Source organism: Canis aureus, chromosome 8 (genome assembly GCF_053574225.1).
Source record: "Canis aureus isolate CA01 chromosome 8, VMU_Caureus_v.1.0, whole genome shotgun sequence".
In the NCBI taxonomy this organism is placed as follows: domain Eukaryota; kingdom Metazoa; phylum Chordata; class Mammalia; order Carnivora; family Canidae; genus Canis; species Canis aureus.
The window spans coordinates 25,905,050-25,932,155 of NC_135618.1; the positions used below are offsets into that span (position 1 = coordinate 25,905,050).

At 34.6% G+C, this 27,106-nt stretch overlaps 1 protein-coding gene across 5 annotated transcripts in view; it reads left to right on the forward strand.

Annotated features, from left to right (window-relative positions):
* Positions 1–23,622, forward strand: part of LOC144318523 (uncharacterized) — a 118,822-nt gene extending 95,200 nt beyond the window's left edge. For 2 of the 5 annotated variants that reach the window (XR_013384507.1, XM_077905546.1), the window contains exons 4-6: positions 17,091–17,184; positions 20,625–20,681; positions 22,271–23,622. Coding sequence is in view for 1 of the 5 variants with exons in the window: in XM_077905546.1 (XP_077761672.1) it covers positions 17,091–17,184; positions 20,625–20,652 (122 nt within the window). In the remaining 4 variants the exon portion in view is untranslated. The remainder of the gene's footprint in view (positions 1–17,090; positions 17,185–20,624; positions 20,682–22,270) is intronic. The other 3 variants (XR_013384505.1, XR_013384502.1, XR_013384504.1) reach the window with 3 other exon arrangements.
* The last annotated feature ends 3,484 nt before the right edge of the window (positions 23,623–27,106 follow it).

The following is a 27,106-nucleotide window of genomic DNA, read 5'->3' on the forward strand; positions in this document are numbered from 1 at the left end:
AGTTTTTAATGTTCCCATAATTTTGTCTCACTCTCTCTTTAAATACAGATACAACGTATATTTGGAAATACTTTTTTTTTTTTTTTTTTTTTTTTAGGTATCACCAACCTGCCAATCAGTATTGTTTAACTAACTTTATTGTTTTAGAAAAGTAATTGACTGTTTTTAATGCCACCATTGGTGACTCAGTAATTCATTAACTAGTTTTGAAATACTAACCAATTTTTTTCTTAATAAGTTTCTCTTCTGCCACTTTTCCTCTCTTTTCTACCCTAACTTTGCTCTATAACTATCAATATTTCAGGATAACATAAAGGCAGAAAAAATATTTAGTTTGTTTTTCTTTTTTTTTTTTTTTTTTTTTCTGTAACTGGTTATCAAAAAAGCCTGAAGCCTTCAGGGGAATAGTGAGAACTCAGAATATATATGAAAAAAATTCCTTAAAAACAAAAAATGTGCCACTCCCCTTCCTCCTTCCAGATTTGTTGGGCATGGAAGAGGTGGAGGGGAAACCATATAAAGAGGTTATCTCTTTTCAGAAACATATAAGGGATGTAATAAAGTGTTCCACTTGAAAGAGTAAGCAGATGGGAATAAGGAGGATGCCTGGCTGGTGTAGTCCACAGAATGTGCAACTCTTGATCTTGGAGTCGTGAGCTCAATCAAGCCCATGTTGGGCATAGAGCTTACTTAAAAAAAAAAAAAAATTAAAAAAAAAAAAAAAAGGAAACCAAATGGGGATAAGGAATAGCAGATGGTTACAAGCATGGACTGGAGCCAGACTGCCTGGGTTCAAAAGCCAGCTCTGGCATTCACACTAGCTATGTGACCTTAGGCAAGGTACGGGCAATTATAGTAGCCTAATATTTCTAAACCATAAACAAATGGGGATAAATGGAGTCTCTCATAAAACTGTTGCAGGGATTAACTGAGTTGAGGATGTTACAGACAACACAGACTCACCCAAACCTCCCAACTCCCCATATATTCCACATTATCTTTTCTCCTCCCCTGGCTCTATGATGCTGCTTCATCCTCATTCCCTTCTAAGATCTTAGCTATTCTCTCCAAATTCAGCTCGTGAAAGATCACTCTCTTTAAGAGCTATCTTCAAGCCAAACGTCAGGACATAGGCAACCTGGAAGAACCCCAGTCACTCGCTTAAGAAGCTTCTCCAAGCTTTGCCTCCTAACGATATAAATTGAACCTTTTCATTTTTCTTTGCTCAGTCCCTTTACATGGTCCTTACATCTGGATGGGATACCAGCCTTTTCATTTGGCATCTCCCTTCCCATTTTGTCCTCTTAGCATCAAGCAGTGCTTTCTGTGCTGGAGCGGAGCACACACTCATACCCACATTCACCCTGCACTGGGAGAGGTTTCCAGATTCTGACCTGGGCCCTACCATCTTTTAAAGGATCAAATATATTTCTGTTTTCTCAATCCCCATATTCACACATGCAATCTCCTTTTCCTCCATTGTTTCAACATTCATTAATAGGCTAATAAAAATAATGACTTAACATCGATTGAATGCTACTATCTACTATATACTAAGAACTCCCTGAGGACAGAGAGTATTATTATCCCTCATTGTGAAAGTGAGGAAACTGAGGCAGAAGCTGGGTAGGCAACATGACCAAAGTCACACAGCTCATAAATGGGAAAGGAAAACTGGAAATCTGGTGCCTATATTGCTTTATACTGAGTGTGGATTTTAGAAGCAGTTTGGGTTCGAATCCTGTTTAGCTGGAAGCCATGTGACCTAGGTAAATCATTGAACAGATCTGAGCCTCAGTTTCTAATTCATAAAATGGGGGTTATTATGCCTGTCTCCCAGGGCTTATGTGACTATTAAGTGGGGTAACATGTGGGTCACTTAGAACAATACTGCCCTTTACCGGTACTTTAATGGTTGTCTATTATTATTATTATTTACTCTGTATTGCCTCCCATGATGGTTAAATCTCTGTCTGTGTTCCCAAATTCTAAAACTCCAGATCTACGTATCCAACTCTGCTAGACACCTGGATGTTCCATAGATGACTCAACTCATTATTACGTTCTCAACCTCTTACTCTTGAATAACTTACTTTGGTGAATGCTGTCATCACACTAAACATAGAACCATTCTGAACTTTTAATACTTTTAATAAGTTAATTCCAACAATTAATATCCCCTTACTTTATATGTTATTCCATCTGCCTTTTCTTACTCCTACTTATAAGACTAGTTTACAGTATATTGACGTATCTAATATTAGTTAATTATTAAAAAAACAAACTAACCAGGAGCTCTATTATGTGCCTGTTAAAGATGAACAGGATCTAATCCCTGCTCTCCTCTGTGAAAGCAAATGTAATTTATTTTTGAAACTTGGTTATTTGCAGAGTAATCTTTCCCTTAACCTATTATGAAGTGAGGCATCTAGTTATGTGGGAGTTTGCCACCATAAAAACCTGTTTCCTTATAGTAATCCACCGAATCATCAAATGCTCTGCCCAGGTAATAGCAAATTGTACTTAGTGACTTCAGAATTTAAAATGATTGAAAATTAGAGTTAAGGATGAAGTTTACATTTAACCAAGGGTGTTCATTGCTACAAGTAGTATAAATGGGTATAAAATATCTTCAAGGCCTTACTTATTATTAAAGCAGACATATTCCACTTAAGACTCTTGTTTCCATTCAAGCTAATAAAAATAATCACTTAACATTGATTGAATGCTACAATTAGCAAGCATTTTTTGGAGATAGGTAGTATTATTATCTTTCATTGTGCAAATAAGGAATACTTGTAGTGTTTTACATACTCATAAAGTCTAGTTGTTATTGCTGCTAAATCCCTTGTTACTCAAATTATCTTCATTGAACATATGAGTTTTTCCTGTGTTTTTTATGTTCCAGACACTGGACAATCATACCTAATAGGGCTGCCAGCCACTAATTTATACAGCATTGTTGAGCAATTTGGAAAAGAAGTCCCTCCTCAAGACACTTCATGTCCACCTATAGGCAATTTGTCATAATGAACTAATTTTATTAGAAGATGGCAGTATGCAGTCAGAAAATTGTTGTAATACTTAAATCTACAAAGTCTACAATGTAAACAGCTCCTCTAGACTTGTGCAGTAAGCAACCTACACAGCCATTCACTCTGGTCCATCTTAGTTATCCTTGTCCTCAATGGGGAATTTTATTGAGATAATATGATAAGAAAAATGAGTGTTTCAATAATATGCGAAATCAGAACTGTATATAAGTAAACAGTTTACTACAAAATTATTACAAAGAAAGACCATATTAATAAGTAATGCGTATCATATATGGTTTCAATTTGACAAAATGCTGTGCTGAGTGGGAGACTTAGAAATCAAGCTATAAACAACAATGGGCTTTTGTGATTTTGACTAGTCATTATTTAGAAGATCTGTTATTCCATAAAAGCATCTGAGAATCTGTCAGATGCAGAGTTATTAGATTGAAATTGATCTGAATAAGTTCACATGCTCAAAATCCTGTCTCCAGAAAGGACCATCCTTAAATTACCTAAAATAAATGAGTATCTATCTCTTTAAAATAAAGATTAACAATTTAAATAAGAAACTTTGTTATCATTAAATCCATAGTGCTTAATATTTAATCTCTTTTCTCTTGTTCTCTCAATGAGAGAGTGAGTAACACAACAAATGTCAAGTGCTTAGGTGTAGAAGGCATTCTATAGGTGGTAAAATTTTAAAATTCATTCAAGTTCTTCTTACTAATGGATTCAGAATACTTTTCAGGCTTCCTATATTATGCCAAGTTACACTAGTAATTTCTTGCAAGCAAATGAAGGACTAATCAATTAGTTGATGATAGTATCTGAAATTTTCTTTTTAAAATATGGGTATGGACATCTATGATTTTAAGTTCATATTCAATCATATGCTGCACCAGTACACAATTTAACAAGGGAATAATAATATGGTAAGCAACATTGTGAATCTGAAGAAAATTATTTTTTAAGATTTATATCAATTACTAATTTCTAAAATTATGAACTCCTGTTTGACAATTCGAAACAATGCAAAAATAGATGCTAGATAGATAGATAGATGATAGATAGATAGATAGATAGATAGATAGATAGATAGATAGATAACTGAACCATGTCAAAAAAAAAAAAAAAAAACTGAACCATGTCTTTTCATCACCATGGGTTCTCTTTACCAGTTCTCTTTTTGTTAACTATTTCTTCATGTTCTCTTTCTTACAACATCTAACAGTTCTTTTTCCATTGGCTTCTTACTTCCACATAAAACTATAACACATTAAAATTATCCACAAGTTATATTCTTTCTTTCTTTAGATTCTTTCCTTTGTCATAGATTATCTTAGATATGTTAGAGCACTTAAAGTGTTTAGGTTACTGCAAGAGTGATTACATATGGCCCCAATGTCTATATTGACCTGTTTTCTTCAGTTTTATGTATTACAAGCAGATATTTTTTTGTTTCTGTTTTTGAACATTTATGTGTAGAATGTTTTACTTGTCATAGTAGTTTTTCTTTTCCTTATGTTGGCACTTTTGGTGTATTTCTAGCCTCTCTAAATCCTCAAAAGGGGAAACAGGAGAGATAAAAGGAACATTTCTAACTTCATGTTTCATAATTATACTCTGAACTCAGGAATGGAAGTCATGGTCGCACCACCAGAGAGTTGCTTATCAAGCACATAAGATTAGGGAGTCTGAGAGAAGAATGTACCCATTAATTGCAGATAAAAAAATAAGAGATCATTTTCTTAATTATATGGAAATGTAGTAAGGAAAAATAATCTAGAAAAAAGACCAAAAAATGTATTTCTGTACTAAGTAGCAGAAAAAAGAAAACTTCAATTAGCAGTTTATTTTCACACCTATACAAAAATTCAAAGAATATTATCCATACCAAAATGATTTGATTCATTATTTTTTCAGTGAATTGAAAAACTATTTCTTTTTTCCCTAAGTGAACTGACCAAATATATGATAATTTCTCGTGGACTTTGACAATGTATGATGTCAGTAATGCCAACAATTTTTTAAACTTAATACTGAACTCAGAGCATTCTCTGAATTTCTCATTAAGTATGAAAGTTCATGTTTATTTCCTAAGTATCTTCTTAAAGATACTCTTAGAAACAGAGCCAAATATCTCTTAGGAAAAAATAATTTATTTCTTTGACTTTACCAAAAACACTTTTTTCAAAATTTTTTGTCATTGTTCCTATTCTTAACTTAGGGGAAAACTCTACACTATTAAGTACTGTATATACTACAATATACAGTTTACAATTTACAATACAATACACTGTACAATATACAGTGTACAATTTACAATATAAATGCGAACATACCAATCAAGCTCCATAAGAAAGCTCCTAAATTACATAATAAACAAGTTGCTCTTTTTCTGCCACAAATGGCCACTTCTCTTTGTCCAAACAGGCACACCTCAAAGATATTGCTAATTTGATTCCAGACCACCTCAATAAAATGAATATCACAATAAAGCACAATAAGGCAAGTCAAATGAAAGTTTTGGTTTCGCAATGCATACTAAAGTTATCTTAAAAGAAAAGTTATGTTTACATTTCACTGTGATCTATTAAGTGTCCAGTAGCATTATATCTTTAAAAAACAATGTACATATCTTAATTTAAAAATATTTTCTTGCTAAAAAATATTAACCATCATCAGAGCTTTCAGTGAGTCATAATCTTTCTGCTGGTGGAGGGGCTTGCCTCGATGCTGATGGCTGCTGACTGACCAGTACTGGTGGCTGCGGAAGGTTGAGGTGGCTGTAGCAATTTCTTAAAATAAGACAGCAATGAAGTTTGATGCACCAATTTAGTCTTCTTTTCATAAACGATTTCTCTGTAGCATATGATGCTTTTTGCTAGCATTTTACCCACAGCAGAACTTCTTTTAAAACTGTAGTCAGTCCTCTCAGACTCTGCCACTGCTTTATCAACTAAGTGTATGAAATATTCTAACTCCTTTGTTGTCATTTCAACAGTCTTCACAGCATCTTCACCAGGAGTAGTTTCCAGCTCAAGAAACCACTGTCTTTTCTCATCCGAAAGAAGCACTCCGCCTCCATAAAAGTTTGATCATGATATTGCAGCCATTCAGTCACATGTCCAGGCTCTACTTCTACTTCTAGTTCTCTGTTTCCACCACATCTGCAGTTACTGCCTCCACTGAAGTCCTGAACCCCTCCAGGTCATCCATGAGGGTGGGAATCAACTTACTCCAAACTCCTATTCATGTTGATATTGTGACCTCTTCTCTTGAATCATGAACGTTCTTAATGACATCTAGAATCATGAATCCTTCCCAGAAGGTTTTCAGTTGACTTTGCTCAGGTCCCTCAAAGGAAAAAATATCTGTGGCAGCTATAGCCTTACAAACTATGTTTTTTAAATAAGACTTGAAAGTCAAAATTACTCCTTGATTCATGGGCTGCAGAATAAATGTTGTGTTAGCAGGCATAAAAACAACATTAATCCCATTGTGATTCTCCATCAGAGCTCTTGGATGACCAGGTACAAAATATGAATATTTTGAAAGGAATCTTTTTTTTTCTTTCCCTGAGTAAGAGGTCTCTACAATGGGCTTAAAATATTCAGGAAACTGGGCAGCCCTGGTGGCTTAGCGGTTTAGCACCTTCTTCAGCCCAGGGCGTGATCCTGGAGACCCAGGATCGAGTCCCGTGTTGGGCTCCCTGCATAGAGCCTGCTTCTCCCCCTGCCTCTCTATCTCTCTCTCCCTGTTACTAATAAATAAATAAAATCTTAAAAATAAAGAGAAAATATTCAGTAAACCATATTGTAACCAGAATACACCGTCATCCAGGCTTTATTTGTTCCATTTATAGAGAGCAGGCAAAGTGGATTTAGCATTATTCTTGAAGGCCCTAGGATTTTTGGAGTGGTCAGGGAACATCGGCTTCGGCTTCAAGTTACCAGCTGCACTAGCCCCAAAGTTAGCTACTTCTTTCAAGCTTTCAAGCCAGACATTGACTTCTCTCTGGCAATGAAAATCCTACAGAGCATCTTCTTCCATTAGAAGACTGGTTTATCTCCATTGGAAATCTATCGCTGAGTGTAGTCACCTTCATGAATTATCTTAGCTAGATCTTCTGATAATTTGCGGCAACTTCTCCATCAGTACTTGCTGCTTCACCTTGCACATTTATTTTATGGAGATGGCTTCTTAAGGCTCACAAACCAACCTCTTGCTGCTAGCTTCCAGCTTTTCTTCTGCAGCTTCCTCACCTCTCAGCCTTCACAGAATTGCAGAGTTAGGGTCTTGTGCTGGATTAGGCTTTGGCTTAAGGGAATGTTGTGGCTAATTTGATTTTCTGTTAAGATCACTAGAACTTTCTCCATACCAGCACCAAGAATGTTTTGTTTTCTGATCATTTGAGTGTTCACCAAAGTAGTTGCTTTTAATTTCCTTCAAGAACTTTTCTTTTGCTTCACAACTTGGCTTACTGGCATAAGAGGCCTAGTTTTTTAGTCTGTCTTGGCTTTTGATATGCCTTTCTCCCTAAGCTTCATCATTGCTAACTTTTGATTTGAGAGACATATGATTCTTCCTTTCATTTGAATGTTTAGAGGCATTCATTGTAGGATTATCAATTGGCCTAATTTCAATATTGTGTGTCTCAGGGAACAGGGAGGCCCAAGCTGAGAGAGACAGGGGAACAACTGGTCAGGTGGAGCAGTCAGAGCACACACAACATTTATCAGTTAAGTTCTCTGTCTTATATGGGCACAGTTCGTGATGCCCCAAAAACAATTACAATAATGACATCAAAGATCACTCACTGATAACAGATCACCATAATAAATATAAATAAAAGTTTAAAATATTGGAAGAATTATTAAAATATGACCTAGAAATGCAAAGTGAGCAAATGCTTTTGGAAAAAATGATGCCCACAGACTTGCTCAACACAAGTTTATCATACACCTTCAATTTGTAGAAACTGTGATATCTGCAAAGCACAATAAAGCAAAACACAAAAGCAAGGTATGCCTGCAGTGTTATAACAGTAACTGATGGGTATAACCTGAAAAAAATAGGCTCTCTTTGATAAGTATTTTTACTCTTTAAACAGGAGTCTTAATTGTTTATAAAGAGTTAATCATTCTACAGTTACATATTTGACATATTTCACATGTTCAAAATTACTATAACAAGACTGACTATTGCTTCAAACAAAACAATCCTTTTAGGGAAAAGTGGTAAAAAATCTGTTTTAAAATCAATAGAGTTTAGTTGCTATTAAATTAATGATATAAAGGAAAATAAGCTGATTTTGATTACACATTTAATGTTAATTCAAGTGCCTCTTGATATCTCCTCAAATTAATTTAAGCTATAAAATTGCCTGTTGACAATCCATTTTTATAAATCTCTTGTCAAGAGAGATTTGCATTATCCACAATTTAGTTCTAGTTTTTATTTAAACAATAAAAAATTGTCTTTAGAATATTATTGTCATTTCTAGTTAGATTTAGCAATATATCTTAGCAACTTACTTGCACGATTTCTTCCTGAATCGTATTCCCTCTTTATGGATTAATTTGTTTTTTAATGAGGTACATCCTTTGGTATTTCTTCCAAGTGAGGGTCAGAAACTATAATTCCTTGTGTGTCCTTAAACTTTTTCATTCTACCCTCTCTCTTAAATGATTATCTTTACTTTGAATGTTATTTTCTCAGCACTTTGAACTTTTTACCCTATACTCTTCCAGCCTCTCCTAAAGCTGATAAGGTCAGGCTGACTCTTCCTTTGTAAATGAAGAGCTTATTTCTCTTTTATCTCTGGTTCCTTCTAAGATTTTCATTTGTCCCCTGATGTTCTGCAATCCCACTGTAAAGCAAGTAGGTATAATTTGTTTCATTTTTATGTAACTTCTTAATATGAGGACTCATCCCTTTCTTCAGTTCAAGAAGTTTTTCTGCCATCTTTTCAAATATTTCCTCTTCCTATGAACACCATTCTTTGTTACTGAAACTCTTATTTGATGTATATTAGAGCTTCTTGATTTTGCTTTCTCCATGTCTCTTAAATTTCCTTTTATGTCTTTATTTTCTTTCTCTTTCTGTGCTACATTTTGCACACTTCAGTCTTCCTACTCAGTCATTGTTTCTTCATTTATGTGTGGTCCATATAGTATCTATTATTGTTTTATTTCAATGATTAGCTTGCTTTATTTGAAAGCTCTTTTTTGGCTTATACTCGTGGAAACAGAGAACTCAGGATTCTATACTAAGTCTTGAAGAAATAATGGTATAATATTGAGATTGTGTTTCCAGAAAGGAAAATCCTATGATCATGTTACAAGATGCATGAGAGAAAAGATGTTCCATCATCTTAGTAACTCTAGTACCTAGCAAACAGCCTGGTGAATTGCATATCTCCAAGTACATATTTTCAATAATGAATTAAATGTAAACCGACTAAGTGTTAAACTGAACAGTAGTATACCCTAGAATCTTTACTATTTGTCAATAGTTCAAGTACAATGATTCACAAACCAGGGTTATGTATAAACGCCTTGGGTGAACATTAAAATGCAGATTCACAGGCCTCACCACATAGCTTCTGATTCAGTAAGTCTTGAAAAAGATCTAGAAATCTGTATTTTCACAACATGTGTGAGTTTGGTTTTGGAAGCATGAGAAACACCTTGAAAGAAGCATTGCCTGAGTGTGATCAGATTTAGGAGTGGTATTGATAGATACCACTACCTAGATTTTGTGAGTTAGTCAGCAGAGGGGACAGTGGAAACTGACAGGAAAGAAACACTTTGGAATGAAGAAGCAAAAGCTGAATGACTGGAGAAAAGCTTGAGAAAAGCTGATCCTGGCTTTATCGAGTATCATACCAAAGCTAGATCATTTTTAAAAATATGTATTTAATGACTGAGTTTTGTTTGCTCTAGTAAGAAGCATTTTACAGCATACCTGTGTTTTGTTTTGTTTTGATTTTTCATATAGTTTCCTTTATTAATTGAGACCATTTTGAAATAGGTAAAAAAGGTTAATATTGGGCCTTTTTCTTTTTTGTTTAATTTTTTAAATTTAAATTCGATTTGCCAACACATAGTATAAAACCCAGTGCTTATCACAACAAGTGCCCTCCTTAGTGCTTGTCACCCAGTTACTCCATCCGGGCCTGTTTTCTTGTGGATTTATTTCTTTTAAAGGCTTTGCATTGAATTTTGTAGCATGATAGAATGATAATGTAATGTAATTTAGCTTAATATCTATTTTGTGTTAGATGACAGTTTTATTAAGCAGAACCAATAATCATCGTTATTCAGAGTCATAACGACCCATTATAAATGGTCTCATTTTTTTAACTTTAATTTTACCTCTTAGAGTATGCCTTTGTAGAATTGCTAAAATGGTTACACTTGGTTTCTTTTATAAATATAATTTTAACAATCACTATGGAAACATAAGTCATCTAGCAGTTAAGTACCACTATTCTATATATTTGATACAAAACTATTTTAGTATCTTGGTTTCTGTTAATTAAACTTTCAGATGAGCAAATTTCAGGAAATTAAATTACCATCCTTCATGTGTTGTAGCCTTAAAATTGAGATGAATAGCCTTTTCTTTCTGGGATGGTGCCTTTCTGACCCCTGTGTTTATTAGAGTACGAATTAGCAGTGAGATTAGACAGAAAAGTACTCATCCTCAGCAGCCTTCAGAATAACTGGATATACAATACCCTCTTTAAAAATACTAACAAACTGGGACGCCTGGGTGGCTCAAAGGCTGATCCCTTTGCTTTTGGCTCACACCCTGAGCCACACCCTGATCAAGTCCTGCATTGGGTTCCTTGCATGGAGCCTGCTTCTCCCTCTGCCTGTGTCTCTGCCTCTCTCTCTCTGTGTCTGTCATGAATAAATAAATAAAATCTTTTTAAAAATTAACATACTAAGGTAGTTTTCGTGTTTATTAAGCATTTTAGATTAAAGCGAATAAATTTAGGCAATAATCAGAGTATTTTCAGGCCCAACAATTGTACTGACAGGAATTTGGAGAGAAGAGAGAATGAAGTTATTTAGGTCATGGGTACTTCAGAGCAAAGAGGACATTAGAAGTTCTTCAATTTTAAGGATGTTTTATACAACATCAAATATCCATTTAATGTTCTATAGTTTGCAGAGCATCCTCACTTGCGTCCTTTCACATAGGCCTAAACCCTCAGAGGAAGATCATTATTATTCTGAATTTACACCATGGGTACTAAGTGCCAGAGAAATTAACTCACGCCCAAGCCAGTTACCTAGTTCTAGTAGAGGGAAAGCTTATCCTTTTTTTCCACAACATCAGAGTCTTGACAGTCAGAGCACATCCCAAAGGCTCTGGATGTATGGGAAGGAGACAAAAGGTCAAAAAAGTTCAAAAAATGAAGGGTGAAGGTCATCTTAAATACAAACTTTACCAGCTTTATATTATTGTCCAGGGACCAGCATGCAACAATTGCTTAGAATTCAAGGAAAGCCAACCCTTTCAGCTTCTGTCATGGGCACTCTAGGTGGCTCCTGTTGCTTTTGAGTAATAATTCTATTTCATCTATACATGATTAAATATATCTTTCTTCTATAAAATTTGTGCCTGGATGAACTAAAGATGTATTTTCAAGCATTCAAGGATGTGTAAGAAGAAATCAGATCTGTTCACAGATGCAAACAGATTATAACCAATGATGCCATTATGATATTTTATATTTTACTTTATATTATTCATTTATTTATTGAATAAATAATCAGTAAATGCCAGAACTGCATTATACACTGGGTTCATAGAGAAAAAAACAGTCTCTGACCTTATAAAGTTCATCCTCTAATTGAGGCAAAAGGCATTTACAATACAACATGGTTAAGTAATAAAATAGAATTCATTGGAGATCATGGTGGTACAGAGAAAGAAACTTTAAATCAACCTTCCAATAACTTTTTGAATGATTGTTTCACTGTGATTCATTTACATGCATATCAGTGATTGAAAGTTTGCCTGTATATATATAGGTATGTAGTATGTAACTTTGCTCTTGCAGAGTTGCCACAGAATTTGTCAATAAAATAATGTTCCCAAGTTTGTTGAAACAGAAAAACCTCACAGAGAATGGCAAATTAGAATTGCTTTGATTGAGCTTGGAGCATGTGGTTTAATATAAGAGATATTGGGCTGTCTGTATTAATCGGGGTCTTGATAAGCCACGCTGATAGTAGCATTTCGGAAAGTCTTGGTAAAGTAATGAAAGAAATGCTTTTATTTTTAGCCTCACAGATGTTTGGTTTCTGGGTTATAATCATCTCTTAAAACGTTAGAATCACTGGAATTTTGTGACTACCCAAGAATTCTGCCAATTTAGCAAAGTCTTTAAGATAAAGCTACACACACACACACACACACACACACACACACAACCTGAGAAAATAGGGCATTTCTGTCAATATGTCCTGTGTCTATAAAGCTCTTCGTCATAATTATTGATATCTGAGATCCATGTTCTTCACTTGGGTTATTAGGTCAATTCATTATATCTATCGGATAGTATAAATAATGCAAATGACATAAGTCTTATCAAGTTGGTTGGTTATACTTAACCTTATCTTTAATAAAAACAATTATGGAGTTTGGCATAACTCTTTGTAGTCAAATTCTGAATGAAGCCTTCACTATTTTCGACCCTGGGTAAGTTTTTTTATCTCACAATTTAGTTTCTTATCTAGAAAACGAGGATATAACAACTACCTCATATTTCTATTGTGAGGATCAAACATAACGTATTACATTAGGAACTGGGATGACATGTGGCACAGGGTAGTTCTTGAATATCAGTGATGCTCTTCCTTATGCTTGGCTATAAAACCTGTGCTGGATTATGCTATTGCCATTTAAACACATCTTCTTACAACATTCCATCAGAGGCATCAAGTCAAAAAATTTAGTTTTTTATTTTGTGAGGACATCAAGCTCTCCAGCCAGTGATTGAGTGACCCACATGAGCCAACCACTCAAAATATTACTTGGCTTGCATTTTCCCACCAAAAAAGGTTGAGACATACCAAGCATTTTTCTCTTACTTTCTCATAGTTCTAATGTTAAGTGATGCCTGGCACTCTGTTATAATACACATGCTGAAGTATATACAGTGAGGAAGAATTGGGGATGCTATCTAAAATTCATCAGGGTTTAACAAATACCATTTTTAAACACTGGATTAAATATAGATGCATTTTTGATACCATATGGATAGTTAAGCTTAGTTGGTCAGAACTTGGTGCTAATATGTCAGGTTAGGGTATTCAATCTCCCCTATGCACTAATTACAATCTGATTGATTTTTCACTCACTGGGTTTTTGTTTTGTTTTGTTTTGTTCTGGGCTCACTGACTGCAGCTGTAGCTTCAACTTGCCAATGTACACCATTGCTCACAAGAGGACCAGATGAGAGAGTGTGAATGAATTTATTGCCAACCCTTTCTTACTCCAAAAACAAAACAATTTTGTAGATTTGTTACTGATGGGTCATAGCACCATCATCATATACAAGTAACAGCATTTCAAATGGCACTATTTTCAGTGTAAATGATAATAGAGATCACGAGGAGACAGTATAAATTACCTTGGGCCATTGTCTTTTTTATAGATTAAAGTACAATTATGTTTTCCACTGATTTACATTCTGACATCTTAGTTAATTATGTTATTTGCTTCTTTTATGCTTATTCTCCCCTTAGATCTGGTTTAACTATTCTTTTCTTTAGTGTTCTTTCCCTTGTTAGATTGTTTATTTTCTCTGAGTAGCAGACTACCTTTTTTTAATTATTATTATGAGAATGCTAAGTATTTACCTAATTACCCTTTAGAGAACATTGGAAGACAATGCCGTTGATCAAATGGATGAATACTGGAAAGGGATTACTGAAAAATGTATTATTTCTTGAAGTCTCAGCGCTGTTATTTTTCTTACCTTCATATATTTTTTCCTCTAGGTTACTATTTTTTTCATGATAGTTTTCAAGCTTACAGCTGGTAAATTTTTTTTCCTGTTTGAAAAAATATCCCAGGAGTGTGAAAGTGCTCAGATAAATATCTGTTAAAAAACTCAACATTTTGAGAACCTATTCATTCATTTTTTTTTTTTTAGAATGGAAAAGCACCTAATTCAGTGGTTATTTTTACATTATCAACTTCGGTTCATATCAAAGTTTAAAAAATTTCAAATCAAATCTTACGTCAACCCCAAAATTGAATAACTGATAAAAGAGTACAAATCCAATACAAATAATCAGACAGAGAAAAAGTTCATTGATTCTTTTAAGGAGTCAACTAGCCATCCATCAAACAATTATTGAGATCCTAAATTTTATGTGCCCAGGATTTCTGTAGATACAAAGGTGAAAAAACATAGTAAATCCCAACCAAAAACACATTCTTTTATCAGAAAGGCAAATGATATGAATACGTAAATAAATTAGCACCAATACAACGTAGTCAGATCTATCTAGCCCAGTGGCTAATCCAATCTGGCAGATAATTAAACTTGGAATGCATTCTGATTGTTCCAAGCAATTATTATTATTATTATTATTATTATTATTATTATTATTGTATTAACTTTTGTATTGGGTTGGTGATCTTTAAATCGGTTTAATTCCTTATGCACATATTATCCAGGAGTAGGATGAATAATAGAATTTGATGAATTATAGAATAAAGGGTCATGTGGGATTAAACATTTGTAAAAAGTAATTTGAAAAGTGGAATTCATTCCTAAAATGGAGAAGTGACTGCAAAATTAGGAACATGTTCGCGGAAACTCAATAGCATAAGCCCAGCATTGACAATCTGATTCACGGCTCTCTTACTATCTATTCAGATTGTTCCTTTAGGGGAAATTTGACAATGATGTCTCACAAATGTGTTGCCACTTTCAAAGCTTCTTACTAGCATTTTAGCAAAGTGGAAAGCGGTTCTGGCATTTTGGATAAATGTTCCTCAAATCTTCCCTGCCAGACATCTCATTAAATAGAAAGCCTCAATAGAGTAATATGGAAAAGCAATTTTAAATAGAACTTTGATTCACAACATGGTGATTTTTGTAAATAATATTCTGGGAAGTATTCAGTGCTTTTTATGGATTTAATTTTACTGTTGGAGTTGTATGCCTCTTCTCATCTACTGTGACCAGTAATATCACCCAGCCACCTATCATTTCTTTTCAAAGAGAATAGACTCTAAATAAATGTTTAAAACTTTTCCATAATTAACAGAAGACTATGCAAGAAATCACTATTTCTGAAAGGATTATTTACTTATTATGTTCTCACATACATATTCTCTAAAACATTAAATGCATCTCCTCCTCCCTAAGGGGATGATATTTTTTAATAGTGTCATTATAGCCCTTCTTTTAAATACTATGCTATTTTAATTGTCTGTATAGTTGTGATTTTCTTGCTAAAAGTTGATGCCTGCAAACAGAGATTTTCATTGTATACACCTTTGTATCTCCAATCTGGCCACAAACTTTTTTAAGTACTTAATATTTTGGTGAACGGCATGATTTATCAATGTTTAATGCTTGTTAATATCCACTATTTTTAAAAAATAAATATGTTGGGCAGCCCGGGTGGCTCAGCGGTTTAGCGCCGCCTTCAGCCCAGGGCGTGATCCTGGAGACCTGGGATCCATTCTGGCATCAGGCTCCCTGCATGGAGCCTCTGCCTATGTTTCTGCTTCTCTCTCTCTCTCATGAATAAAGAAATAAAATCTCAAAAAATAAATAAATATGTCTTTTTTAAGATTTTATTTCTTTATTCATGAGAGACAGAGAGAGAGAGAGAGAGAGAGAGAGAGGCAGAGACATAGGCAGAGGGAGCAGCAGGCTCCATGCAGGAAGCTCAATGTGGGACTCAATCCCAGGACTCCAGGATCACGCCCTGAGCCCAAGGCAGACGCTCAACTGCTGAGCCACCCTGGCATCCTTAAATATGGCTTTCAGTGTGATATGTTGTCTTTGTCCAATATCTGTATTTGCTAAAATTCATTGAAACAATCCTGTGCAACCATCCTCTCTGGATTGCCTTTGTCCTGGTATATATATATTCTCATCCTCTCTTGGTTGGCTACAGACATAGCCTTCTTAGTATTTACTTGACACAAGTCCAATATCACCACACCATCCTATGTCTACCTTTACTCCCAGAGTGGTATTTTCAACACTTAAACCTGACTATGTCATTCTCACGCTTCAGAACCCTTCAGGACCTGCACTTCACTCCACAGTGAATCTAGATTCCATGTTATTTTACCAAGACTTAGTTCGAGGAATATGAGTGGAGCTCCAGCTTTTCATTTTTTTCCCCCGAGGTGCCTCATATATAATACCCATTAAATATCATTGAATAAATGCTGCATGACTGAATAAATTAATATGGCCATTGTAGTTCGCTTGTGCAAAATTTGGGCAGGTGAGTTAGTTCATAGAAGTTTGTAATGGAGCTGTCTGATAATGGGGACAGATGCTTTAGGAAAGCATCTGTCTGTTCATAAAAATGGTCTGAGGTATGTTTTTAAAATAAAGATTTCTGGAGTCTGAATTTCCAAAGGAAACTTGAGAATCTTAATTTTTGTAAAAATAATTGTGCTAAATGATTTTCATGTTCAGATAGGTTTGAGAAAGATCTCTTAGAGAGGCAGTTAATGTCTGGATGCTCAATCCCTATTCAGTGTGGCAAGCTGGCCTTTCGACTCTAAATTCATTTACTTCCACAAAGTCTGGGATACTATGATTCTAGTAGAGATCAGCTTTTACATGTGAAGAGGTAGGTGATTGACTTGAGATTTACCTGAATGCAGATAGGAAGAGTTTGGGGACAAATGACTGCATCCAAGAATTACCGGATCTAGAGAATTTTGACCAGTTTGTACTAGTCAATATACTAGTTATGTATGTACTAATATGACTATTTTTGACTAGTTACCTACATATCTAATATGTATGTGGTAAAATTATAGGTTTTGGCAAGATAGCAGTAACAACACACACAATCTCAGCGTTCTTTCAGCTAATGTGTCCCAACTCACCATGCTTATCTCCAGAACTCTCCAGGTAAGTATTATTTTCCTAGTCACCTGGCTCTTAGGCAAATTGAAAATGATCATCGCCAAACAGCCATTATTTTCCTTGTTAAAAACAAGTGTCCACAGGGTACTTGGGTAGCTGAGGGGGTTAGGTGTTTGCCTTCAGGTCAGGTCATGATCCCAGGGTCTTGGGATTGAGCCTTGCATTGGGCTCTCTGCTCAGCAGAGAGTTTGCTTCTCCCTCTCCCTCTGCTGCTCCCCCTGCTTGCGCGCGCGCGCTCTCTCTCTCAAATAAATAAATAAAATATTAAAAAAAAATAAGTGTCCAAGTGTTTTGGTCTGACTGAAAACTCCAAATGGGTTCCCATGTCCTCTGAAGGTATTATGGTTGAGTTCAGATTATAAGGCACCACTTCTCATCTTTTGGAACCTGTTTATATCCTGATGAGTAAGTCATTCTAGGCCTACCCCTGAGTGACTACTAAGTGTCCTATCATTTGAAGTGAAAATGCATTGTATTTTTTATTTTTATTTTTTCTTCTCTAGTTTAAAAGGTTATTATCTCAACCAATACAGGAATTAAGTATAAAGACACAATAGTACATAGATATGTACATTTTGTATAAGTTACAGGAAGCACAAAAAATTATCTTATCTAGGGCTGCCATATTTTTCTAGAAAATAGTTGGTAAAGAATTAAACCAAATACTCACTTTTCTACCTCTGGAATCCTCATAGAATGACAAGAACTATCGGTATCATTTGGGAAATCATGAATCAGTTTATAATGTATTCCACAAACACTGATTATAACAATCATATTAGATCTATTTCCACATACTGCAATCTCCACGCCAGGTGTAGTGTACAGTATCTAGATAGTACATGGAATAATTATGAATCCTTTACTTAAAACCCAGTCCTTAACCATGGGTATTCATCAATCTGGATTTTAAACCTTGACATTTACATCTACGATAATAATGTCTATGGTGATAGAGTTGGGACCCTTGGGATCTCATTCATTAGGATTTTGCCTTTCCTCTGAGAGAAATCTTTTGAGAATGTTGAATTTTATGAACATTCTCTCGAAAGAGCATTGGCTCTGGTCTCTTTAGATTTCAACCACTTGCTGAGATATTCATTTTAATTAGGGATAGGATACAAGCAGAAATAGAATTGTACCTAGCTCTCATCCGTATGAAAATACTACTACTGTTACCTAATTATTAGGACTAGAATTTAATGTACCTACTGTATCATCTTTGGGGTAATGAATTATTCCATTGTTTTTTTTAACTCATTTTAAAGTTATTTTTATCTTTTGAACTTACTTTTCTGCTCACTTTGAAAATCCTATGCATATTTCAAACTGTACAGGTAGCAGAGCGAAGTAAGGAAAATAGTTCCTACTTCACAAGCTGTGATATTAAATGAGATATAAAATACAATAACATAGTGACTGGCACTTAATGTTTATCTAGACATTAAAATTGCTTTGTGATTTATCTGCATTTTTTGGCATGTTAAGAAACAGATATTTGAAATGGCTATGACTTGTAAATTTATACTTGTGGTAATGGAAGCGTTTTCAAACATTGTCAGCTTCTTAGTAATGCCTAATGTTTGTATGAGATGTGGTGAGTTAAAATGATGGCTCTGAGGCAGTTGATGTTTCCTACTCTAGATTTTTTTTCAATCCTATGTGGTAGTCAAGGCTCAGGTTTCTTAATATTTCATTTCTCTATAGTATTACTCCCGTCTCAAAGCAAAACAAACAAACAAAAACCCCCAAACAGATTATGGCATATGCATACAATCAAATTGCTACATTTTCACAAGGAAATTGTTTTAAAGGCAAAGTCTACTAATTAAATCTAAGGACAATGAAAGACCATATTGAAATAACTTCAACTTAAAAGTAGAACTCTGCATATGTAAAAACTGAAAACAAAAAAATAAGCATCAGTTTTGTGCTTTGTTTGTTGTATTTGAATGAAACAGTTGTATGGCTGTGGATGCTCTGGAAAATTTTCAACAAGAGCCAAGAATTTTATAATGATTTTTGTGGGTGTATTTCCAAAGTTCAGAAAAAATATACAAGTCACTATATGGGAATTAAGAGACATAAACTCTTGCATAAACAATAGAGCCACAGAAAAGCAAATGACCTAGCTTAACTGAGATTTCCTAAAGTTTCATTTGTAGTTTTAAAAATAAGACATGGAAAAAACGGGCTTTCTCAGCACTGGTCTATATGTCCATGGAGTGGTGCAATTGACCTATGAAAATAGAAAGCCAGGATGTCAAAATAAATATCTTTTTTTGTTTTATTTGTCCGAATGAGGGAGATTTTTACTAATCACCTTGCTATAAATGTAAGAGAGTTAAAGCTTTTAATAGTTTATTTTACTGTTCTCTTTTCCCTGGGATCTTTTGAAAACAGCTGCATCACACACAAGTGTATTTTTTAAACTGGTAAATCATAAAAAAAAAGTATTTCTCTTCCTTTTTTTTTTAACAAACCTACACTTATGTATTTATCATTTGTAATTAGGATAGCACTCATTGAAAATAACATTTCTATAGCACACTGCGGCGAAAAGAAAAAAAGAAAGAAAGAAAAAAAGAAGGCTTCTTCCAGCAGAGACTGAAAGCTAGGGAAAGCCTGGGCCCCAGGTCCAACTTAGAAGCCTAAGGGTTGGAGGCATCACTGTCCTGGCACACACGCAGCCCATTTGCGCACATCAGGGTGTATCAGCATACCAGTTGGGAAGCTCTGTGTTGATATGAAAGAAGTGATAACATTAAAAAAAAAAAAGACAAAAAAAAAACTACACGGTTCTTTGTTTGCTTGAGCCGAGATTTTAGCAAGACATATTTCGGTATTTTGTACCTCAGCTTTCTATTAAGATTGTTTCCAGTGTCCCCAGGGATGAAGATGATGAGAATGAAATATGTGAACTTTATGTTTCAAGTGAATGCACTTAGGAAATATGAATCTTTTCATGGTGACTTGGGTTTTTCTTTTTTTCTCTGAAATTTTCAACAAAAAATTGGGGGTTTAAAGTAGCAAATTGAATTTCTGATCAATTGTTTCTGAGGTAATTATTGATGGTTTGAGGGGAAAGAGTAAGGTGGCATACTTAGGTAATTTGATTTAATTTTAAACATCTTTTATTTTTTAATCTAAAATACAATGTTTTCATCTAACTAAGTCTCATCTAAAACAGAATGAAGCATGCCAAGCAGTTTATCTTTAGAGAGGAATGTCTTTAAAATGATTAGAGAGGTAAGAAGAAACAAGAGAGGAAAAGAAAGGAGATGGGGGAGGTAGAAAGACTCATCAATTTCTCTTACTGTGTTCAAGATTTAACAATTCTTTCTGTCTAGAAATTGTTATATGTAGCTTTAATCTCTTCTACTACAATGCAACTTCATTTTCTCTTTTTATGTCTTGGAGGGCAGAGGTTCCCAAGAGTGTAAGAGAAGTTAAAGAATAACCAGCTCTACAACCACGATTGGGTAATGTTGACACAACTATAAAATAAAAGCTATTCCACTTGTTCTATAGCTCTTAAACTTTGGAAAAGTGTCCAATAGTGGAAATTTAAAAAAAAAAAAAAAGTCTGCCTTGTTTTGCAGAGGAAAAGGATCATGAGTCTGTCTATCCATGATAGATTAGATCAATTGTATTTCTTTCCAAAGCTTTTAAAAACACAACTGAAGACTGAAAGAAGTTGTATGTCATCATTATGAAGTTGGTAACCTGTGACACTTAAGTAATTGATTCTTATGTTCATTGTGCTTTATTAATAATCCTTTGTATATTTCCTGACACATTATCCTGCTCCTACTTCCATAGCAATCTCTTCAATTTTGAAGATAGTCTCATTGCAACATGTACTCATGAGGGCTGGTCTCATCTGATGGAGAATGAGATCATGTATCAGGAATACCCTTTGAGCTTTTGTGACCTTAAAACCAGTGTGAAATTGGATCACAATTACAGAAAAATACCCAGTCTGTAACTATTTGTCTCAGACTTCTTAATGGCAGCTCTTGTACTTGAAATGACTTAAGACTGTTCAACATCAAATTCTTTCTGAGGAACTAACTGAAGCACATTTGACATTTATCATACTCCTAGGAAGTTTTGGAGAAACTGTTGGTTTCAACATATGTGTTCAAACAATGGGGTTTTTCTCATCTTTATAAGCCATGATGGATCCATTTTTTTCATTTTGAAATGCGGAGCACATGAAACTATACTATCTCTAACATACTTATAAGATTTCTGAAGATCCTCATCACATATAATGCATTAAATTTACCCAATATATCACTGCTTATTAAAGTTTTATTGCAAACATTGAATTGATACAAACATGGTAAAAAATATCTGGAAATGATTAAACACATAAGAAAGGCAAACTAGGGATCCCTGGGTGGCGCAGCGGTTTAGCACCTGCCTTTGGCCCAGGGCGCGATCCTGGAGATCTGGGATGGAATCCCATGTCGGGCTCCCGGTGCATGGAGCCTGCTTCTCCCTCTGCCTATGTCTCTGCCTCTCTCTCTCTCTCTCTCTCTCTCTCTCTCTCTCTTTCTCTGTGTGTGTGTGACTATCATAAATAAATAAAAATTAAAAAAAAAGAAAGAAAGGCACACTATCATCATTCTATAGCATTTTGAGGAACAAGGTGACATTGCAATAGTGCAATGTCATTTATTATCTAGGAAGAGTTCTTCCTCTTAGATTTTTCCAAATTGATAATTAATATATTCTTTTTTAAAAATATTTTTTATTTATTTTAGAAATAGAGCATGTAAGTAAGCTGAGGGTGTGGGGGAGGGAGAGAGAGGAAGGGAGAGAGAAAGAATCTGAATACATTCCTCACCCAGAGCATAGCCTGATAAGGGGCTCAATCTTAGGACCCCGAGTTCATAACCTATGCTAAAAACACGAGTCCGATTCTCAACTGACTGAGCCAGGTGCTCCTCCAGATTGATAATTAAATAAATACTGAGTGTTAGTAGGTTTGAGAGAGACAGCTTTTCATGTTTTTGTTTTTTGTTTTTTGTTTTTTTTAGATTTTTTTTTTTTTTTATTTTAGAGAGAGAGAGCACGAGTGGGAGGGACCGAGCTTGGAGCCAGAAACGGGCTGGATCTCATGACCCTGGGATCATGACTGAGCTGAAACCAGGAGTCAGATGCTTAATCAACTGTGCCACCCAGGCATCCAGAGAAAATTATTTTCTTCATGTGTAACCTCTGAAGGGGTGTTTAGAGAAAAGATTTCCAGATGCCCACACAAGAAAACTTTTGCTTGTGAATAATTTCTATGATAATTAAATTCATTTCTAGAATGCTATCAACTAATGGTTCTTATTAAGCATTTTACAGTTTTGAGTTGATAATAAAATATGCTATTTCTGAGCTATGATTCTTGTAATAGTCTCTTACAAATTGAACATATTTTTTGTCTAATGTTACAATTTTTGTGTGTGTTTTTAGATTCTCGATTGCACTCTTAGCTAATTACAATTTAAAAAATACTGCCTTTTTTATGAACTTGGCAAGTCTAAGGTTTTCTCTATAATTCAATAATCAATTTGAGTGAATTTATTTTGGCATCATATGGAATTAGTCTAAATGATCTTTTGTTAAGGTTAGGTTCAGCTTACATAACAAAATTTAATTTCAGAAATGTAGCTCCATTCACCCATTTAATTGATTCTGTTTGCCCAAAGTATGAACTAATATAATTAGTGAACTGTATTCATTAGAAAGTAAAAAAAGTCAAAATAATTTCCTGATTTGATTATTAGTGATATCATTATATGTTCTTGTCAGTTTCTGCCTATAAAACTATATAAAGGAAAATAAAATTATAGATAAAGCATTTTCTTAGACAATCACATGAGGTTCCTTCTAAGTCATTCAGTAGCTACTCAGAAAACTGCTATTTTGATTGAATATCATTTTGCAAAGATAATTAGCACTATTGCATTTAAAAGTTATTGCTATGGTATGAAATAGAGTATGTCTCTGATTACCTACTGAAGATTTTTTTCATCCATAGATTTATGAAGATATTTTAACATGAAGTCTACTTTTAATGGTATGAAGGGTGCCTGGGTGGCTTACTTGGTTGGCCATCAGACTCTTGATTTTGGCTTAGGTCAAGACCTCAGGATCCTGGGATGGAACCAGTTTAGGGCTCTGTGCTCACTGAGGAGTTGGCTTGTCCCTCTCTCTCCTCCTCTACCTTCCCCTTGCTCTCTCTCTAAAAATGAATAATTTTTTTTAAGATTTCATTTATTTATTCATGACACACACACACAGAGAGAGAGAGAGAGAGAGAGGCAGAGACCTAGGCAGAGGGAAGAAGGTTCCCCATAGGAAGCCCAATGTGGGATTCTGGGATCACCCCACTGAGCCACCCAGGCGTCCGTACAAATGAATAGATTTTTAAAAATATTTTTAAAAAATAAATAAAAGTATGAAGACAAAGGGGATGCTATCCTGATCTATGGGTTTGGGAAATTCATTTCTTTCTGCCACAAGAGAGGTTATTTGTGTGGAGGTCAAGTCTAAAGCCAATCCTGTGTGAAATTCCCATAGTTGTCTGGTCCTGAGCTTCACTTGGAAGTCTAGTTTTATACATTTATTAGTGAGAAATTTTAGCCAGGGCAGATCACCTTCAGGACCCCACCATCTGCTGTGAGTCCATATTTTCAATGCAGTCTAACTTACTCTTTAGCTGATGGTCGATACACATCTAAATCACATGTGTTACCACTTCTAACTGCCAAATTAGCAACATTTTACTGAAATTGGAAAACACAAATGATATAAATATAGTGGGATCAACACTTTAAAACATGGGTAGTGGAAATGAATTGGTAATTCCTCCAAAAACCAATTTTATAAAATGCATCAAGAACATTAAAATACTTGTATCACTTGAGGCAATAAATTTTATTTCTGGAAATCTATCATAGGGAAAACCTGAATACTGACCAAAAGTTGTATTGAGAGGTATTTATGGCAGTGATATTTGTAATATTGAAAAAATATGTCATTGAAATTAAACATGCAACAAAATGGAATTTGGTAAATAAATAATAATACACTATATGAGGAAGAGAGATTACTAATAATTAAATTATCTATAAGATTGTTTGCAATATGGGAAATGTGTTGAAATGAGAACTGACAACTGAAAAATAACTGTTAAGAAAGGAATACATAAATTTATGAATTATAACTGCATTTGTGTGCATATCTATATTTGCACCTATTTCTGCAGCTTTCTAATTATATTTAAAGTGCATATACCATCAAAGAGATAATGAAATAACATGTCTATTCTCTAAAATATTTTTGTATTTTTATGCATTCTTAAAATTGCATAAAATTAGATGAAATTATTCTTATAATCACAAAAATCTTATTTTAAAAATGGACTCAGCTCTTGGTAGTGGAAAAAAAGAATATTCTTCATCAGCTGGTATGTCCCTGTCCGACCACAAATACACTATCAGATCATCCCCATATACTGAAATGCTTTACTGCTTATCACGGGTGACAATATGGAATACATTTGATAACTTGGTTAGGTCTAATTATTATCAATAATGCAAGCACTTGGCTTAATGCATACTAAAATTACCAAAACTTCCCTTGTGTCAAGAGTTAGAACAGTAAGAGTAAGTTGAGAGTTTTTCTAAAATCCTAAAGATGGTGTGAAAATAGTAACTAAGAAATAATTATAAAATCATACAGAACGAGACATTTATAAACTACCATATATACGATAAAATTAACTTTTTCCTATGAAGATTATTTCAATGTATACTTTAAGTGCCTTTCTCACAAACAATATTGACTTTGGAGAATTTGAATCTGTAATGTTTGGCAACTAATTGGAGTTTCTTCACTTAGGGTACTTCAAAGCCAAATCGTAAAGTTATTAAAGGATCTTTGTCTTATTAACAATTACCAGCCCCTGAGCTGGTAGTTACAGAAATGGGAGAATGGTCTGAGGAAAAGAATAACTTGGAAATAGCCTAACTTCTCAAGTCTGCCCCAGTGACCAAAGTCTATGGAAGAACAATAATGCTGTCAGATGATTTTTGTTCACGGGAAACACTGCAGCTAAACTTTTTAGCACTTTCTTAATGAATAAATACAGGTATGGAAAATGTTTATGAATGAGTTGAATTGAGTCAATGTGTATGAAGTTGGCTCCACACCAGGCACACCATGGCAGTGTTCTGTGCATAATGGGAATAAACTGAAAAGCACGTGGAATGACAGGGATTTAATGAAACCTGATTCCCTCCCCCATCATCTTTGTATCTTCCTTAAATGATAGCTATGTCAAAATTTCAAGTCTGCAGTCTGGCCTGGAAGATTTCACATTAAAAACAATATAAACTAGGGGCGCCTGGGTGGCTTGGTTAAGCGTCTACCTTTGGCTCAGGTCATGGTCCCAGTGTCTTGGGATGGAGCCCCACATGAGGCACGGTGCTCTGCGGGGAGTCTCATTCTCCCTTGCCCTCTGCCCCTCCCCCTGCTCATGATCTCTCTCTCCCTCAAATAAATGAATAAAATATTTTTAAAAATACAAATCAGGGCAGCCCAGGTGGCTCAGTGGTTTAGCACCTCCTTCAGCCCAGGGCATGATCCTGGAGACCTGGGATCGAGTCCCACGACGGGCTCCCTGCATGGAGCCTGCTTCTCCCTCTGCCTGTGTCTCTGCCCCTCTCTCTCTCTCTATGTCTCTCATGAATAAATAAATAAAATCTAAAAAAAAAATACAAAACAAACAAAACTGTATTTTCATTGTACAACCCAACAAAACTAAATTTATTTTGATTAACATAATTTTTAAATTTCCAGAGTAAAGTAAGTTCAAATAGCAGACAAAATACTATGGGTTTTAGTTAAATTGAAGCCTTAGAAAAATGAAAAGTTTTATATGTACTTAAAAAATAACCCATAATATATGTTTTCATGATTACAATAAAATGACCGATATGCCCCTACAGTTATATTACTGCACTGAGAGCTACAATCATGGTGAATTTGCATGAAGAATGTAAATTCTGTTTTTTGCCATAGTGATGTGACTTTTATCATATGTGGCTATTACATTTTTAAGTGGCTGCTTAGCAACTGAATCTATAGCCTTTGTTTGGTAATGTCTATTTTAGGGAAAAAAATCACATTCAATGGGAGATAGAAAAAATCCAATTTTTATATTTATTGATGCTCATTAATTGTTTATCAAGGTATTTAAACATTCCACAAACTCATCTTCTGAGCAAATCATTTACACAATCATAAGGAAATAAAGCATAATTGATGAGAATAGCATTCAAAAAATGCCTTCTGACTTGAATTTTATGTGTACTTTATATACAAGGTTTTATGGATAGCAGGAACTGAGTTATGTTATTTATTTTTGGGTTCAATTTTCACCAGTGAGCTAAGAACTTTCATATCTTTGCTTGGGCTAATTTGAAGATGATTTGTGTTTGTTTGAAAATAATTTTAAAGTATTGAACTACTCAGTAACACTGAATTTTATTAAAAACTACAAATGCAAAGCAATTGAAATACTGATCATTTAAAATATAGGGGAGGGAGGAAAGGAAGGGAATGAGAAATGGTTTTATTTTTCAGTCAATATGCCATTGCTGATTAAAGAAAAATGAGAGATTTCATTGTATGCTACAAAGGAGGATGACATCAAAGTGTCCTGTTGGTAGCCAGCTAGCTATATAAACCACAAAAAGAGGGTTGCATTAAAAATACAATATGTTGAAACAGTAATTTTTCAATGTTATGTAAATACTATGGACATTTTAAATTCAAAGATAAGCAGAATCAGCAGATAGTGACAGTTTTAAATTTGCTAAAAATCAATAGAAGAGCAGTA